The sequence below is a fragment of the Labeo rohita genome, unplaced genomic scaffold (genome assembly GCF_022985175.1).
Source record: "Labeo rohita strain BAU-BD-2019 unplaced genomic scaffold, IGBB_LRoh.1.0 scaffold_131, whole genome shotgun sequence".
Taxonomy (NCBI): domain Eukaryota; kingdom Metazoa; phylum Chordata; class Actinopteri; order Cypriniformes; family Cyprinidae; genus Labeo; species Labeo rohita.
Window position 1 is genome coordinate 49,865 of NW_026127461.1, and position 20,323 is coordinate 70,187.

Sequence of the window (20,323 nt, forward strand, 5' to 3'; positions counted from 1 at the left end):
TTTGGTGGAGGAACTCGCTGCAAAAACCCAACACAAGGTATGGTTACTTTACTAACTCTTGGTCGGATTTGTGCCCCATATGTAGTGGCTCCTTATGTGGCCCCATGTGTGTAATTCCACCTATAACTCTCTGTGCTGCGGTGTTTCCCCTAAAGGCAGGTTTGTCTTTAAGATCTGAATTTGGTATACTCCCCTAGCGTGAGACCCACTTCAGGTCCCATATCTAATAATTTTCACTTTATACCCCCCCTCTGGGCAGGTTGTGATCTCTGTAGTGCCTTTTTCCTACAGGAAACAGGTACTTTCCCAACGTTCTCAAGACACTCAGCCGCTCCACTGAGGAAAGGCCCGGCTGCAGGACACTGCTGTGACAGGTCAGTTCTTGGACGTTGGAAGGTCACGAAGAGGTGAGCTGCACTTATGTTAACACTTTGGCTTGTTACTATCTGTGCCCGATCACTTGTGACGCGGCCAGACTTGTGGCGTGAGTATATAGGGACCCCTAGTGTCGTACACTACTCAACACAACTCGGAATGTACGACAGATAGGGAGCCTCCCGGTTACGTATGGTAACACTCGTTCCCTGATGGAGGGAATGGAGACGTTGTGTCCGCCATGCCACAACTCTGGACCGCCTCTGAGTGAGTTGAGATCCTCGACTCCTCAGAACAGAATGAGTGAGCAGAGCAGGCACTGCCCTATTTATACCCGGTTGACTGGGGCGTGGCCAGCTATGCAAATTCTGCACACCCAATTTCACTGGCCTTTTCTCAAACTATCAGAGATGTTTGGGCTCCCAAGAGCGACCCCTAGTGTCGTACACTACTCGACACAACGTCTCCGTTCCCTCCATCAGGGAACGAGGGTTACCATACGTAACCAAGACGATTTAGTCAGTTAGAAATACCAAGGGTTCACTCCAAACAAGGGGAATCTGCTTGTAGCTATTATGCCACCCACAGTTGGAACCAGCTTCCAGAAGAGATCAGATGTGTTTTAATTTTTTAATTCATTTTAATTGTTTTAATTCATTTGAAATACATTTTTAAAACATTTTATAATTTTTAAATTCCTTGTTTTTATTTGTGATTATTTTTTTATAATTATTTTAATTTTATATGTAAAGAACTTTGAATTACCATTGTGTATGAAATGTGCTATATAAATAAACTTTGCTTTGCCTTGCCTCAATACAATCCACATTAATTTCATAATCATGAACAAAAAATGCCTGCAAACCCAGATAGTAAAATTCCTGAGGCCCAGATCAGGCCCACACATGATATTTTCATCTGGCTCACAAACTGTGTGGAATGATGCCACTTTGGTGGTCCACAGTAATACACAGATAATCGTACTTATCTGACCGCCATCAATTCGTGGCAGTGAATAAAGAGGTATCATATCGATCACAAGTGAAGTATGGAGTACGTCAAGTTTCTGTATTAGGGCCATTACTTTTTACACTTTACATGTTACCCTTGGGAGGTATCATCAGGAAACATGGTGTTAGCTTTTATTGTTATGCTGATGATACTCAGCTCTATATTTCTTCGTGGCCCGGCGAAACATACCAATTTGAAAAACGGATTGCGTGGTTGAGATAAAAAACTGGATGACAAGTAATTTCTTACTGCTAAATTCAAAAAACAGAGGTGTTAATTATTGGACCTAAAACCTCTGCGTGTAATAACCTAAAACACTGTCTAATACTTGATGGCTTTTCTGTCAATTCTTCATCATCAGTTAGGAACCTAGGTGTGCTATTTGATAGCAATCTTTCCTTCGAAAGCCACATCTCTAGCATTTGCAAAACCGCATTTTTCCATCTCAAAAATATATCTAAATTACGACCTATGCTCTCAAAGTCAAATGCCGAAACATTAATTCATGCGTTTATGACCTCAAGATTAGATTATTGTAATGCTTTATTGGGTGGTTGTTCTGCTCGCTTAATAAACAAACTCCAGCTGGTCCAAAATGCAGCAGCTAGAGTTCTTACATGAATCAGAATGTATGACCATATTAGCCCGGTTCTGTCAACATTGCACTGGCTCCCTATTAAATACTGTATAGATTTTAAAATCTTGCTAATTACTTATAAAGCTCTAAATGGTTTAGCTCCTCAGTACTTAAGCGAGCTCTTATCACATTGTAGTCCCTCACGTTCGCTGCATTCTCAGAACTCTGGCAATTTGATAATACCTAGAATATCAAAATCAACCGCGGGCAGTAGATCATTGTCTTATTTAGTGCCCAAACTCTGGAATAATCTACTGTTCGGGACGCTGACACACTCTGTCAGTTTAAATGTAGATTAAAAACCCATCCCCTTAACCTGGCTTACACATAACACATTTCTATAATTCAAATCCGTTAAAGGATTGTTAGGCAGCATTAATTAGGTCAACCGGGACCGGGAACACTTCCCATAACACCCCATGTACTCAGTGCATCGTAAGAAGAATGGCATCTACGCTAATATTAGTCCGTTTCTTTCTTATTCCGAGGTTAGGGCTGCATGATTAATCGCATGAGATTGTGAGGCGCGCTTAGCCAATGAAGACGGTACTTGAAGCCGGCTCTGTGTATTAATTGCTGCTCCAGCTGAACACACGTGATGGAGCTTTACTACTAATCAAAGTACCGGCTTCATTGACTAAGTGCGCCTCACAATCTCATGCGATTAATCATGCAGCCCTATCCGAGGTCACCTTAACCAACAGATCCAGTCCGTATCCTGATCAGATGGTCACTGCAGTCCCCCGGATCCAGTCCATACCCAGCCCAGATGGTGGATCAGCATCTAGAGATGACCTCTACAGCCCTAAATGTCAGTGGAGACCACATTGACTAGATGAGACCCAGAGACGGATCCCCAGTGAAGACATCGTCACCTAGACGGCCGTCGGCACAAGACCACAGGAACCAGATGAGTCCTCTGCGTCTGGCCAGAGGAGAAGAACTGGCCCCCCGACTGAACCTGGTTTCTCCCAAGGTTTTTTTCTCCATTCTGTCACCGATGGAGTTTTGGTTCCTTGCTGCTGTAGCCTCTGGCTTGCTTAGTTGGGGGCACTTAATTTTCAAACAATTTCATATACTATTTGAACTGAACTGAGCTGAATGATGAAATCATTGAATCCAATGATGAACTGCCTTTAACTACAAATTGAGTGTTTACTGTTGCCCTTTTGCATCATTGATGCACTTTTTCCTACTTAATACTGCTTTGTCACAATTCTGTATTGTTAAAAGCGGTATACAAAATAAAGGTGACTTGACTAGACTCCTGTTTGCCAGATTTGGGCCACAAGCAAGACGAAGGAAGGGCTAATGTCAGCCATGAGTAAACCAAATTAAGCAGAAATGACCCAAGTCTGGGCCACATTTATTTTAATTCTTGCCCAGATCCGGCCCAGATCCAACACCTTGACCCAGCCCACTACTGTGTAGAATGATGGCACGTGGGTGGACCACTTCTGTTTGACAGATTTGGATCACAGGAAGGACACGTCAGCCATGAAAGTAAGTAAAAAGAAAAAACATTACCAGAACTGGACCAATCTGGCCAACACTGATTATAATTCTGGCCCAGATCCAACACCTTGTTCTCGCCCACATACCACGTGAAATAACAGCATTTGGGCAGTCTGGTCCTGTTTTCCAGATTTGGGCATCAAGTAAGCCTTAGCATTGTCGCATATACTGTAGCCAACCAAATAAACCAAAACTGGCTCTAATGTGGGCCACAGTTGATTTTTATTCTAACCCTGCTCTTCCCCTCATGTGGCCCACATGCTGCATGGAATGGTGGCATTTTTGCAGCGGTCCACAAGCAGGCCACTGCACAGCCACATTTATATGGGCAACATTTGGCCACTTAAGGATCATGTTAGGCTCACATTAGCTAGTGCTTACACTGCCATATCTTTGCCAAAACTGGCCCAGATACATTTTAATTTACCTGGGCCACATTTGTTGAAACATGTGTTTACAGGGCTCGCAAAATCGCTAGCCCGACGTCCCGGGGCTATTGTGTCTTCCAGTCGGGCTACCAAAATGTATCTCCGTCCTGCCCGTCGGGCTATCTTACAGGGAGGAACAATATATTTTAATGCTTTTGCATTCTCTTATAAATATAGTTGGGTAATTATGTTCTATGTAGTTTTCGGGCAACGGGGAGCCACTATAAATATGTGGAATATTGAAATTGCGTTTGAATTCGCACTCGCTCTTTTTAATCTTACTTTCACTTTTGATTCGCCATTGCGCGAACGGCGTATAAGGAGCGGCAGTACTGATTGGTCAGGGACGTATTTGTTGCGCACCAGTGCCTACGAGATCGTCCTGTCAGTCATTACTATCCTCACTTGACACGTGAAATCGCTTAAACAAGATAGAAATTGTTTGCGCAGTGGAGAGAATTTCGAATATCACGTACGTTTATGTGTGTGCGTGTGTGAAAATAAGCGCATGGATTTACGGAGGTATTTTAGTTCTGCTGGGCCAAATAAGACCGATCAGGGTGAAGAAGGGACAGCCAAAGAAACGCAGACCGCCATAAAGCGGAAGAGTTCAGAAAAATCAGACTAAAATCAGGCAAAAAGAAAGCGCAGCTTTTTGGTTTCATGAACAAAAGATTTTCTGTGGCTGGAACACGATAAGCTGAATAACTTAATGTTCTGCTGGGTGTGTCGTGAGTTTCCCTCGATTTCTGACTCGACAAGTGCGTTTGTTACTGGGACCAGTAATTTTAGGAAAGACCCCATCAGAACCCATGAGAAATCCCTGCATCACAAGAAATGCATTGGTGCTCAGTCTGCAGCATCTTTCCCAGAACAAACACCAATTGCAAAAAACATACAAAAAATAAACCAAGCCTCCAACGTCCAGTGGCATTGTCTCATCCGTTACCTCAGTTGAAATTTCATATTCAGAATCTGACTGATTCATGTTATACATTTTTCTTACAAGTTCATAGAAATTTCTGTTCAGTTAGAACCAAATATTTGAGTTGATGATTGTAATTTGACTATTTTATACGGTTGTTGTTTTGTTTCCTTTACAATATTCTACATTAAAAAATCTCTTTATTTTATTCGGGCTACCTACATTTATTTCGGGCTACCAAAAACTGAAGAGTGCCTGCCCGAAGGGCTACCAGGGAACCACTTCAGGGTTACATCCATTTTGTCTGGGCCATAAGAAGGCCAGCAGTGTTGTATTGTTGCCTTAATTGGCCCACATACAGATTCTACCTGGGAATGCTGGGCCGGCCCGTGACATAGGTGGAATAGGCAAATGCTAGGGGCGCCGCCGATCCCTAGGGTTGCCAAAATGAGTAAAGTTGTTGATGTTGTTTTTTAACAATACTACTTCAATACTATGAATTTAAAATATTACAAAAAAGCAACTGTCCGAAAAAAAAAAACATAACTATTTTATTGCTCTCGATGTATGATCAATCTTCCCCTGCACAGTCACACTTCCACATACATCAGTCACCTGATTGTGACAGATGTTCACTTCACTAATATATTATCAGGATGTCAAAAAGACAGAAGCCTTCTTGTGTCCAGGGAAGAAAAAAAAGAAGAGAAGGAGGAATGATCATATATGACCATATAAACTACATGACATAAAAGTTTGGGAACAAACTTCATGTTGGCCTAATCTAAAAGTTTAAAATAGGGTAATAACAATGGAGTACCAGAAATGTGAGGCTTTGTAGCATAATTGTGTCATTTTTCATGTCACATGATAACACGTTTTGTTAATATTTTTACACTTGTAGTAGTGTGAAGTATTTGGGGATTTATGGTATTTGGCTAATGGAATTGGCTAATTTAGTAATAATTGTATATAACTGGTCTTATTAAAATAGCAACATTTTATGTAAAATTTATGGTGACCAGGAGGGGACACCTTCGGTTCACTTAAGTTTGTCGTGGCCACGAGATATTAATTTGTGGGAACGTCATAGCAACTCGTGGGAACGTCATATTATGCCGTGGCCACGAGATCATTTTGTCGAGGTAACAACATCCTTATGTCGCGGCCACGAGATGCTATGATGAGGGAACGACATCCATTTCTCGTGGCCACGAGTTTAATGTGTAAACAAACCTGCGTGACCATAGTAACCCGGGATTATCAGAGATAGATTTATTAATATTTTATTTTGAATTAAGGAATTATTATATTAATTATTATAGAAATGAATACATTATTAAATGATTATATTAACGACAGGGGATGCTGTCTATGTGAATGCTGTCTGTGCGTGATGCATTCGAAAGAAGTTTATCATTAATAAATTTTACCCAAAATACATCAAATAAAATACGCATACAAGATATTTTTATCCAACCTTCTATTAACTGATCGTTTTTTCAGTATTATTATTATTATTATTATTACTATTATGATTATTATTAGCCTATTATTTTATTTTCATTCATGTTCCATCTCTTTACTTAACGTTCTATATGTAAATACTGTGAATGCTCGACATATGTTATGTGACTGGGATTTTTACTGGAATGCAGTTTAAAGGTTTAATTATATTTTATTTTGTTTCGTCTAATTATAGTGTTTCACTGAGGATTTAATCATTCATGTAGTATAATTTGTAAATGAAAACAATTGCAAAAGAGTAATTGCAAAATATAGCAAATACTAGCATATAGGGCAGAACGTTAGGCAAAGCGATACACAATAAATATAAAAATATAGCCACTTATAAGTCACTTATAATTTATTATTAGCCTATTATTATTATTATTATGGTTAGGCTATTATTATTTTAATAACTGGTTAGGGCTAATTTTATTAATGTTTGACAATTATACCAATAAAGTTTTGACTATATAATTGTATTTATGCCCGTGTGTGACGATAATAGAAGAAGAAGTTAATACAAGATAATAGAAGTATTTTATTTGATGTATTTTGGGTAATATTTATTAATGATAAACTTCTTTCGAATGCATCGCGCACAGACAGCATTCACATAGACAGCATCCCCTGTCGTTAATATAATCATTTAATAATGTATTCATTTCTATAATAATTAATATAATAATTCCTTAATTCAAAATAAAATATTAATAAATCTATCTCTGATTATCCCGGGTTACTATGGTCACGCAGGTTTATTTACACATTAAATTACATAAGGATGTTGTTACCTCGACAAAATGATCTCGTCGCCACGGCATAATATGACGTTCCCACGAGTTGATATGACGTTCCCACGAATTAATATCTCATGGCCACGACAAACTTAAGTGAACCGAAGGTGTCCCCTCCTGTGTCACCGTAAAAATTCACTTTAACATCTTTACCTTTCTCAGTTTAATTGGAGCTGATAACGTTTTTTGTATGCTAGAGAAGTGTGATAGTTTCACTGGAAACAATTTAAAATAAGGTTAATTTTCAATAACTAACATTAACAAAAATAATAAATACTGTTGCAAATGTATTGTTTATTGTTAGTTCAAGTTAGTTAATACATTCACTGATGTTAACAAATGATACCTTATTGTAAGTGTGTCACAATGTGGTGTCATGTGCAGGGAATGATCAGGATGAGCGAGGAGATCCAAAACATGCAACTTTATTAAATAATCCAAACGTGAACAGGAACGGACAGGAAACAGCAGGGAATCAAAAGCAAACACAACATAAGAGACTTATTAACTGAATGACAATACAGAATGATAATGCAAGAACCAACGATCAGACATAGAACACAACCAAACTTAAATACACTGACTAATCAGGGGAGGACAGGTGTAGACGATTAGACAGTGACGCAACAAATTGAAAACAGAACAGAAAAGTCCAAATAAGGCCATACATGGAGAAAAACACAAAACAGTCCACAGGGGTGTGACAAAGTGTTAATGTTTAACTTTTTGTTTTCTTATAAGAAAATGTATTATTGGTGGAATGTGCTGTGAAGCAAGGGGCACCAGGTAAAATCTTGCCTAGGGAAGAAAGAGCTGGCCCTGTGAGAATGTTTTTATCTGTTGTTCTGGCATTGCATTGAGAGCAGATTAAACATTTGTTGACAAAATTCAATGGCCATTTATTGTGGTAGCATTTTGTTAATTATTTTATGGAAAACCAGTTACCTCAGTATCTCCAGCTGACAGTTTGGACTCTTCAGTCCTTCAGAAAGAAGCATCACTCCAGAATCCTGCAGGTCATTGTTACTCAGATCCAGTTCTTTCAGGACAGAGTTTGAGGATTTCAAAACTGATGACAAACTCCCACAAGACTGAGCAGTGAGATTACATATGGACAATCTGAACAAGAACAACACAGTAATTTAACACAGAATTAATCTTAACAGTGTGATTTAAATAATAATAATAATAATAATAATAATAATAATAATAATAATAATAAATAATAAAATAAATAAATAAATAAATAAATAAATACAGTCAAATCAATCAAGTATTTCAAAATTCAAACCTCAATATCTCCATCTTAGAGTTTGGACTCTTCAGTCCATCAGAAAGAAGCTTCACTCTATGATCCTGGAGGTCATTGTTACTCAGATCCAGCTCTCTCAGGACAGAGTTTGATGACTGTAAAGCTGAAGACAAACTTTCACAGGACTGAGCAGTGAGATGACACCCACACAGCCTGTGAAGAGAACAAAACAAACAGCCATATGTGAATTTATTAGATCGGTTATATAGCTTATAATCTGGAGTGCATGGTTAAAATACATTAACAAAGCACTTTTAAAGTATTTCAAAACTGTTATAGTTTATTAGTAGTTTATAAACTGTAGTTAATACATTAATAGACTATACACAAATAGTCTATTCATTGTCATTGATTTGCACTGTAACTGTAAAATGTGTTTAATTACTTCATATTAAATATAATGTATTATATAACTATAACTTATTAACTGCAGATTGTTCTCACTTTATATAAGATTACAGAAAATCTGAAAATGTCATACAATAAATGCTTTAAATCAGCCTATATTGCACATTAATTGTAATAATATTCAGTGTTTTTAAAATGTTTACAAATACATTAAGCACAAATACATACATTGGGTTTCTATGTTTTATAAGGACCTTTTATAGAATACTGTATAAATTATACTGTATGAACTGTCCTGTCCCCAGTTTTAAGAAACTCTGAATGCTAATGCAATTAATGACCAATAAAGGATAGTTAATTAATGACATTTTTTATATACTATGACCTAATCTAAAGTAAATAATGACAATGAATGATGAACTCACTGTTTGTATACAGTCTGTTAATGTATTAAAATCAGTTTATAAACTATTGATTAATTACAGTTTGCAAATAATTTGTGAATACTTTATTACTGTATACCTATTATAAAATGTTACCACTTTACGCATTTATATGTCATTTTCATAAGAAACTTATGAAAATGTCAACTTCAAAGGCTGAAAAATGTCTCAGGCTGAAAAATGTCTCATCTGTGCATCTGAGCTCAACACTGCAGTAAACCATTTATGAATCAAACTGATCCAGTTCAACTCACTGATTCAATGATCCAGTCACAGTGGCTGTCAAGTTATCAACACACTAAATCTGTCCTACATATACAAGGCAAGAATCAAGAATAATATGATCCTCAGCTGAAGATTTTACTTATGAAGTGAAAATAAAGCTATTGTAATAAATAGGGGTGTGACGAGACAAGATATGAGACTGGGTTCACGAGAACGAGACGAGATTTTTAGACTTTTCTTAAGAAATCCTCAAAGATGAAATATATAGGGAAAATAATCTTTTATTCAACTGAAAGTTGCATTTTGAACTTTATGGAATTAAACTTTAATTTTAATGAATTAAATGCAGTAATAAACAACATTTAAACATTTAAAAATAAATTGGAGACCATGATTCTGTCACGATTCTGGAGAAAAAAAAAAAAGTTTAGAAAAATAAACAAAATAGTGTAATTTACTAGTGGTTCTCACAAACTGTTTATTGCTTAAGTCTCTTAAAAACATATATTCATTTAAAAAAAATTAAAAAAAATAAAAAAAAAAAGAAAACATTCAATGAAGGAGTCAGTGTTTCACTTCATTAAGACTTGTTTGACTATTGAAATCTCCTGAATGAATGATTCAATGACATACTGTTTTTTAAACGGTCAGTTGTCGCCACCTCCTGGCGGAAAAGGATAAGCGTTACAATACATACAAGTGTTATACTTTCGTTTTGATCGCTACTGTAGACAATAAGTGTTTAGAACTAAACTATAAACTTTTATCCCAGTACTTCTATTATTTAAATGTCTGTAACACAGAAATAATGACTTTAATGTGGTTGAAAAGACTTTCTACGTTCACATTTACCCCGACCCTCTGATTCATTAACATGAACAGCGACAAAACCTGCTTCTCACGCTCCACTGACACTCGTGATGTGAAACAGTCCTAATAGAAATAACTAAATCGTTGTCATTCAGGAATAAGATTGCGTGGGTCTTTGAATTGAGAGCTCCACATTTTAGGGATTAATCGTGCAGCTCTGATGTAAACACTTCTAAATGTTTTGCAAGGATATTGTCACGAGATCTCGCGAGATCCGACTGGTCTGATCTCGTCACATCCCTAGTAATAAATAAATCCATACGGAAAGAGAACATTTTTAAATTAACGTAAAACAGTTCTTTGAAACAAACTGTTTAAAGAAGTCATCAAGAAAGTTTAGGTATTATTAAAGGTATTCCAGGTTTTCCAGGATGGTTGTGAACACTAATTGTTTTCTCACCAGGTTTTTTGAGTAGGCATTGTCTGTCTTGTGTTCTTGGAAAAAATGCCACTGATACAATCATATTACAATATAGACGGGAAATATCTGCTAGCTATAGTTATGAGACACTTATTTATCCACATATCTGAACATACTGATTCAGTGAAAGTGAATGTCAAACCTCAGTATATTCATTATACAATAAATTATTGTACTCTTAATATTTGGGGAAAATATTCCTCATTGCATTTTTAGATTTAATTGTTTTATGTAGAACAAAACATTTAATGGAACATCAGTCAGTAAAATTACTCACAGTGCTTTTCTGCAGCATCTCACAGCTGGGATGAGTCTCTCGTAGTTTGAAGGTGACGTGAACCTCTTTGGGTTGAACTCATCCAGCACCTTCTCTGACATGAGCAGTACATATGTCAGCACTGTGCACATTGAAGATGAGAGGTCTCTTCCTGTATGTCTATCTGAACTGAGGTAACCCTGGATTTCCTCATTTAATGAATGATCTTTGAGTTCAAGTAAGCAGTAAAATAGATTAACTAAAGATTCATCTGAGATACTATACTTATTTTGTAGTTGTTTAATGTATTCAGTTGTTTTTGTGATGCTCTCTGTGGTGTCTTCAGTGTGTGTGATCAGGCCTTGGAGCAGGTTTTGACTGGATTTCAGTGAAATGCCCATCAGAAAGCGCAGGAACAGGTCCAGATGTCCTCTCTGACTCTTTATGGCTTTATCAACAGCCTTCTGCAGTAGCTTCTGCAATGTGATATTTTCTTCTGGCTTGTCAAAGAAAAACTGAAGCTCCTGCATGCTTTTGTTCAGGTAACAGATGAACACATGCACTGCAGCGAGAAACTCTTGAACACTCAGATGCACAAAGCAAAAGACTTTTGTCTTATAAAGTCCAACTTCCTTCTTAAAGATCTCAGCGATCATTCCTGTGAACTCAGTGTCTTTACTCGCATCAATATCACATGCTTTCAGATCTTCTTCATAGAACACAATGTTTTCCTGCTTAAGCTGTTCAAATGCTAGTTTGGCTAGTTTTAAAATCATCTCTCTATTTAATTGTAAGTGCTTTGTACGTTCACTTTCTTCTTGTTCATCATACTTCTGGTTCTTCATGTTCATCTGTATCAGCAGGAAGTGAATGTACATTTCGGTGAGTGTTGTGCTGATGTTCTCTTCATTGTTCTTGATGAGAATATTTTGAAGTACTGTGGCCGTGATCCAGCAGAACACAGGAATGTGGCACATGATGTAGAGACTACGAGACGTCTTAATGTGTGAGATGATTTTGGAAGCCAGATTCTCATCTTTGATTTTTTTTCTGAAGTACTGCTCCTTCTGTTGGTCAGTGAATCCTCGCACCTCTGTGAACAAACCTACGTACTTAGGAGGGATCTGATTGGCTGCTGCTGGTCGTGATGTCACCCACACAAGAGCTGATGGAAGCAGATCCCCTTTGACCAAACTTGTAAACAGCACATCTACAGACAATCTTTTCTCAACAGTGTTCAGAGACCTACCTTTAAAATTCAGAGACAGACGACTCTCATCAAGTCCATCAAATATAAACACAAGCTTACATTCCTTATATAGCTTTGATTTCTCCAGGTTCTTCAGTTCAGGATAAAATTGCAGCAGAAGTTCGTGGAGACTGAAATCTTCATCTGTCATTAAGTTCATCTCTCTGAATGGGAGCAGGAACACACAGTGTATATCCTGATTGGCTTTTCCTTCTGCCCAGTCCAGGATGAACTTGTGCACAGAGACAGTTTTTCCAATGCCAGCGATGCCTTTAGTCAGCAGAGTCTTTTTCTCATTGTTTGTCCTCAGTTCAGTAAATATATCATTGCATTTTATTGGTTTGTCATGTGATTTTTTGTTCTTGAAAGCATCATCAATCTTCAGAATCTCATGTTCCTGATTTATATCTTTCATATCTCCTTCTGTGATGAACAGATCTGTGTAAATATCCTTGAGTTGTGCTTCATTTTCTTTGTTGCCCTCAAAAATATATTCTGCTTTCTTTTTCATTTTTGTTTTGTGAGTTTTCAAGAAGTTTTGCAGCTCTGTAACAAAAAAAAAAAAAAAAAAAAATAATAATAATAATAATAATTTTTGTTGGAAAACATGAAACATATTTGATAAATATTTTGATACCAGCATGATTATCATTACTAATAACTGATGCAGACAGATTAAACTCATACTGCTAAAAAAAAAAAAATAGTGCTAGTGTGTATAATTCATTTGTTCATTTTTTGATGCAGAGCCTAGACGGGGCTTTCTTCTGCGTGCTGTTCTCAAAGTGGCAAGGGGTCCGCAAAAAAGATTATACACATTTTACATTTTGTATCATAAAACATGCTTATTCCAAAGTAACTTGTATAATGTATTAAATAATCTTAATGTAGACTTTTAAAAGTAGGCGTGTCAGCTGTGTTATTGTTCAGGTTTGTGGCATACACCACAATGAGATGAAAGCAGGGCATTCTATCATTTTCTATTTTTTTCAAAGGGGTGAATTTACACAAATGAAAAGATATTTTTCTATTTCGAATGATGTCCTGCTATTATTTGTATGACTATGAATGACAGAGTATTAAGTTGTTTAAGTTTTTTTTTTTTAAGTTGCTGAGGAAAGAATTTCAAGTGATCGCACTGGCGCCTAGCACATTCACAAGATATCAGTTCTGACTGTTCATTATTAACGTAAAAACAGTCAACCAAACATATGAAAACATATTATGCTTAATCAGGGTTCCCACATTTCCTGGAAAACCTGGAAAATTGATGACTAATTTACCAGTCCTGGAAAACACATGAAAAATGAAAATCTTTAGTTGTCCTGGAGAATTATCATTTTAAAAAAGGAACTGTTCTTCTTTAACCAAGCCCAAAACAAATAATGCTAGTAGTAAAGAATGTACAAACTGCCATAAATTGGCCAGTTTTTGCTCCAAACGCACAATTAGCAGTCAGCTTTTTTGTTTTATTTCAGCCAATCTCTGTTCCGGACTTACACACAAACTGTATTGCAAGCATTTTCCAAAATGTAATTTGTGTAGAAATATTACGGAGTCTGTAAATAGGACATTAACAAAGGCCAGACATGCTGAAGATGAACGCAAAGAGGAGAAAATACAGACAGAGCAAGTTCCCTGTTCATGATGCACAAAATATTGGAAGAAAATTCATAAAATTAACTGGGTGGAGGGGGCACGTTTACAGTATATGAATGTATCTCTGAGGGGAACCATATTAAAGTAGTATTTTTAAGCACAGTGCTGCTTTGTTTACTGTGGTAACAAGGGAAACGCTGCTGTTCCATAAGCACGACCTGCTGTCAGAGAGTGAATTTGCGCTCTGAATCAACCAGTGTGCTGTTTCTGTGCCCTGCAGATATTTTTTATGTAGCATCATTTCACAAAGATAAAGTTAGACCAATCTGTTTTTACTTCAGATTTTGAAATTAGATCAGAAACTGCTCATGTATGTAGAATCTTTCTTTGGACCATAGGGCTGGACGATGTGGGCAAAATGTATATCACAATATATTTCTTAATTTCGGTCTATATGATATAATTCTGATATCAATATAAACAATATTCTAAAAACCCTCAGAATTACTACCTAGAACGCCCACAAAAGATGTCTAAACAAACTTCTGAAAAATGAATTTGCCAAGTATATGAAATCTCCTTCTATAAAACTATATAATATTTTAGGGGAAAAAAAAATAATGTTTACCTTTTGTTTGCATTTAACCTTCATACAAACAGACTTTCAGACTTACCTTATTAATATTAATGTACAGTATTTAAACTACAGTATAACATAGGCTGATTATTCTTATAGATTGAAACAAAAGTGCTTCAGCCAGGATAAAGAATATGAAAATATTTTCTGTGGAAAACAGGAAAAAAAAGAGTGAGCAACAACAAAATAAATATTAACATTAATTAATTTATTATAAATTAAGTTTATAAATATATATTAAGCTTAAAAAATATATATTAAGAAATCAGAATTTGCTTGTAAAAAATTCAGAACCAGCCATGAAAAAAAAAAAAAAAAAAATCAAGATTGGTGCATCACTACTGACGTTTGATAGTTTGAACATTGATGTTTCCAAACCTTCTATCTAATGTTACATTTTAAGAGAAGTATTTCAGTAATTCAGTAACTTGTTAACGAATGATTTTGATTATTGTCAAAGGTAGGCTATTAGTACTTATGTACCATGTCAATACAGAAATGTTAAAAATGTAACAAAATGGTGGATGCTTTCAAACACTTCCGTGAATATTTCTATAAACAGCGATATGCAATGGCCAATCAGAGGACCCTTTTAAAGCAACACTTATTTGAAAAGATTTGAAGGATACATGGCAATATTTTGAAATATCTTTCTTTAATATTATTGTTAGCATAAATGTTGAACTGATTTAATTTTATTTTATTTTCAAATAGGTAAATAAAATAATATAATACGGCCAATATATTTAGTTTATTTTGCTGTGGGACTGAAATTGGTTCTGAAAAACAATTTTTGTAATGTATAATTAAGAGCTCATATAAAATAGCTTATTTTATCATTAAGTCATGGCCATAAACTGTAAGACTTCTCGAGAGAGGAATATATAACTTTAGGGTGTTCTCCTTGTCTTGTATTCCTGCCATAATTAAAATAAAAATGTCTTGGAAGTATCCTGGAAAAGTCCTGAAAAAAATTATCATTGAAAAAGGGTGGGAACTCTATTAATTTAATGTGTCTGTTGTAAAATATAAAGATATCATCACTATGGTTGCTGTTATTTTACTTAAATAATAAGGGACCTGACAGAACTATGAAGCCTTCTTTACAAAAATATTTTAGCAGGTTAATCGCAAACAGGCTATGGACTGAATGAGAGACTTTGGACTGAATGAGAGATGTAAATTTAGGTTCAGCATTTAAAATAATTATTTAAAATAAATGTTGTCTGTAATTGCACTGTTTTTATATAGGCTAGTTATATTGTTATTTTACATGGCTACTTATATTTTTAATTCTTGTTTGTTTTCTGAATACCATTCATTTAAGGGTTTGCCATGAAGTGAGGGGAAGTAAATGTTAATAGTGTTTATGTGTACACGGACAGCGCGGGGAGAACGCACAATGACTTTCTTTTAATGGCAGAGAATCATGACTTTTTTTAATGAAAACGTGACATATATCAAAGGGTTCTGAGGGTATACTGTGGGGTTTGGTAAGAAACAAACTGAATTGGCAAGTTATAAGCCTATATGAAAATCTTACGCTGCAGTTCAGTGTGCAAGTGCATAGCAGTTTGCGCCGCAAACAAGCAAGTGTGTTTTAATAACACACAAGTTGATATGATTTGTTTGGGCCTTAATTAGAAGTCTATAGCATACTTTGGTTCAAATTTATCAGTGGTAGTGTAGGGCTGTCACGGTAAAGGAATTTCCCCTATATATACTGTGACAAGCGTCTCCGGACTCATCAGCGTTGTCCTGGCAACCGACGAGCTACAGCTGCATGCCGTCATCACAGCTGATCGGTCATGGCTGCTTTCTCATCAACGGGTGGCCTTAAAAGCCGCCAGCCCGCTCTACTAGACAGACTTCTGTCTCACGCTGAATGTGCTGGACACTAACCTCTGTTCTCTCTCTTATCAGAAAGCAGTGAGTGACTGACAGCCCACAAAGGAGCACGCCCTTTGGGAGCATCATCCCTTGATCATCCCAAGGACCAAGACGGAGACCATCCTGGAGCTTGCCCATTCGCATCCGATGGCAGGTCACTTAGGGGCAGCCAACACCATCCAGCGAATCTGTGATCGATTCCACTGGCCTGGCCTAGAGGCCGAAGTAAAAGGATTCTGCTGTGAGTTTCGGAGGCTCGCCGGCAGGCTATAGAGGAGGAAATCAAGAAATGCTGAAGTTGGGAGTAATCGAACCATCTCGCAGCCCCTGGTCCAGCCCCATAGTAATGGTACCAAAGCCGGATGGCACCCTCCGCTTCTGCAATGACTTCCGACGGCTAAATGAGGTATCAGAGTTCGACAGCTACCCCATGCCTTGGGTCGACGAGCTGCTGGACTGCCTGGGGAGAGCCCGGTATATCTCCACCTTGGATCTCACCAAGGGATATTGGCAGGTACCGCTCACACCTTCTGCTAAACAAAAAACTGCTTTCTCCACCCCTAGTGGCCACTGGCAGTACCCTCCCCTTCGGGCTCCACGGGCCCCCGCAACGTTCCAGCGAATGATGGACATCATCCTGCGGCCCCATCAGACCTACGTGGCCGCCTACCTGGACGACGTGGTGGTCCATTCCGAGGCATGGGAGGACCATCTAGACCGGCTGCGGAGGGTGATCTCGGAGCTCTGGCGGGCTGAACTAACCGCCAACCCCCGCAAGTGCCACCTAACATTGTCAGAAGCCAAGTACCTGAGCTTCCAAGTCGGACAGGGCGTCATCCATCCTCAGGAGAAAAAGGTTGAAGCCGTCCTCGCCGCTTCCAAGCCCCAGACGAAGACCCAGGTACAAGCTTTTTTGGGGTTGGCGGGGTATTATCGCTGTTTTATTCCCAACTTCTCCTCCTTAGCCGCCCCTCTGACAGACCTGACCAGGAAGGGGCAGCCTTCCTGCTGCAGACGGATGCCTCCGACACAGGACTGGGAGCCATCCAGTCCCAAATCCAGGAAGGTGAGGAGCATCCTGTCATTTATATCAGCAGGAAGCTGACCCCCGCCGAGAGGCATTCAACTTGCTGTTTAAATCATTTTAGTTTTGAGCGCCACTTTTAAAGGCTCAGCTGACCAGCAGAGTGTCGATGCTAGGACAGAGATTTCGCTTTCCTTGCACATGACAACCTGTTTTCACAAATATACATAACTCAACCTGTTCATTATTACATCCAACAACAGAACATCTCAATCATTAAATTAGAGACATTCTTGTCTACCCCTGCACTGGGGTCGACACAATGGCGGTCGTACTGTTACAGCTGAGTCAGGGCGGGTCTAAGGTAAGACGACCATGTCAATCAACTATCGTGGGACTGGCCTTTGTCAGTGTGATGTCACATTAGAGCCCTGCACGGGCCTTAACTATAGGCCCTAGCCCGGCCCCGGATGTAGATGCTCAGGCCCTAGCCCAGTCCTTGTCCGACATTAGAATTCTCGGCCCAACCCCAACCAGAGCCCGTCTTTTTCCCCCCTTCTCCCAAAACAGCTTATACTACCGTTTCACCTATTAAAATAGTTCAGCTTATGTAATGGTAAAGTGATTATATTTTGTTCCATTTTTTTATTAAGTCGATTTAGATAAACGTTTGAGGCTTTTTTTTTTTTTGTTCGTTAAATATAAGTTTTTGTTTTTTAAAGTAAGGACCAAGCAGTCAGCGGAAGACTGATAATAGTCCTCCTCAAATCATCATGACTTGCCTAAAATAAAATCAAGATATAAAACAGTTCAAGTTTAAAACAATGTTAGTTTAAATGTTAAAACTAGATAAATGTGTGCTATTAGGCGCATATCCACTCGTTTGTGTGGAGCGTGGAAACTAAAGCTGCTTTACAGGACATGAAAGTTTTTGTGGAAACTATTTTAAATATTCTGTCATTTTCGCTCATAAAGGTAAGAGTAATACATCATTCGGAACTGTAAATGGTCTACTTTTATTTGTGTGCACTTACAGTATCAACAAAAAAATTGCAAACGATGCTTTTATAAAATAAAGAAAACAAACATGATGCGCTTTCTGTCGTCTCAACAGGAGCACTTGACAAAAATGAACCGAAACTCAGGAAATAGATACCTCACAGACATGGTAAATATATCTATAGAAAGTTTAAAATTGTTACTTAATGAAATAAAACAAATGGAAAACAAAAACTCTTTCATTATGTAATCCATAAATATGCATTTCACTCTAAAGGCGCGTCCAAAGAGGAGAAGGCAAGTCAGGATAGGCAACTTCATCCTTAAATAAATAACTCACATTCATGGTAATAACTTTTGTGCGCATGAACAGAAAAGTTGCCAAATAAACTTTTCCGGCTCGGTACTGCTGGCGGAGACACTAAATGCGTCCGAGCCAAGTCTTGTGTTGTTTCCACCAGCGCAGAATTCTTTTTTCATCATCATAATTGCTGGATGTCTAAAATAGAAAAATAAGGAGAAGCCTAAAACAGGCCCGAAGCCCGGCCCACGTCTGAACTATGACGTGAAACTTGGCCCGAAGCCCGGCCCTAGGGGTGTAAAAAAAGTCGGGGCCCGTCGGGCTGGGGCTGAAAAGCAGGGCTCTACGTCACACAGACAAGAAGCTGAGAATGGCTTGATTTGAAAATGGCATATTTCTTATAAAGGTTACAAAAATACCACTGGATATTTATCATTATAGGATGGTTGTGTACACACACTACCAACACACATTTATGTTCAAATAGCATGTAAAATTGAGTTTTGCACCCGATAACTCCTTTAATATCTCATAATAAAATAATGTTTTCCTTCGGTTGTCAGATAGTCAGAATGACCGTTCTTGTTTGAACATTAGGCCTACACCAAAGTCAATACATAACCTGTTCTTTCCTTTTTGTGTTAATGTTTAAAAATATTTAATGTACAAGTATTTTAATTATTTATCTCATGGTTTAACTTTTTTTTACTGGATGGCCAGGGTAGGCTAAAGCAGAGAACACACTACACGACTGTCATGCCCATTATTAATGGAATTTGGTCTTGACCACCGATCGTGCCCAGTCTGTTCCAGTCGGGCTCAGTCGCTGTTTGCAGTCAGCACAAAAAGTTAATCTTAGAATTCAAGAACCAGTGATTGTCAGTCATTTTCAAAAAGATTGTTTTTAAACGTTTCATATTTGCAGCTGAAACCTGCGATTATATGCGGCTACGCAATGGAGGTTTTCAAAATTTCTGTATCGACATGCTACAGAAGCTCTAATAGCCTACTTTTGACAATAATCAAAATCATTAGTTAACAAGTTACTGAACTTCTGAAATACTACTCTTAAAATGTAACATTAGATAGAAGGTTTGGAAACATCAATGTTCAAACTATCAAACGTCAGTAGTGATGCACCAATCTCAATTTTTTTCATGGCTGATTCCAATTTTTTAGAAGTAAATTCCAATTTGTTCTTTTTTTTTTAAGCAAGAGATAAGTTAGAATGAAAATATGACTACATAAACAAGATGTTTTTTGCTCTATTACAGGGCAAACTTTCTGTAGCCATTTAAAATTAGAGGTAACCACTGCACTTTAATGACGATCCAGCAGGGCTGGACAATAATTCAGTATCAATATATTTCGAGATATATATTTTTTTCAATAACTGTGATATGATTTCTGATATTTCAATATACATTACCAGTGTTTCCCATACATTGATTTATTTGTGGCGTGTGACTTGTTTGAATTAACACGAGTGCTAAAGCGGGTCTTAAATTCTTGTTTATTTGATGGTGATTGATTTGACATTTCTTGTTTGTATGAA

At 37.5% G+C, this 20,323-nt stretch overlaps 1 protein-coding gene across 5 annotated transcripts in view; it reads right to left on the minus strand.

The window, feature by feature from the left end:
* LOC127158025 (NACHT, LRR and PYD domains-containing protein 12) overlaps nucleotides 1–20,323 on the minus strand; it is a 58,963-nt gene that overhangs the window by 19,592 nt on the left and 19,048 nt on the right. For all 5 annotated transcript variants that reach the window (XM_051101177.1, XM_051101180.1, XM_051101178.1 and 2 more), the window contains 3 exons: nucleotides 11,091–12,864; nucleotides 8,486–8,659; nucleotides 8,140–8,313 (listed from right to left, as the gene is read on the minus strand). In XM_051101177.1, the coding sequence (XP_050957134.1) occupies nucleotides 8,140–8,313; nucleotides 8,486–8,659; nucleotides 11,091–12,864 (2,122 nt within the window). The remainder of the gene's footprint in view (nucleotides 1–8,139; nucleotides 8,314–8,485; nucleotides 8,660–11,090; nucleotides 12,865–20,323) is intronic.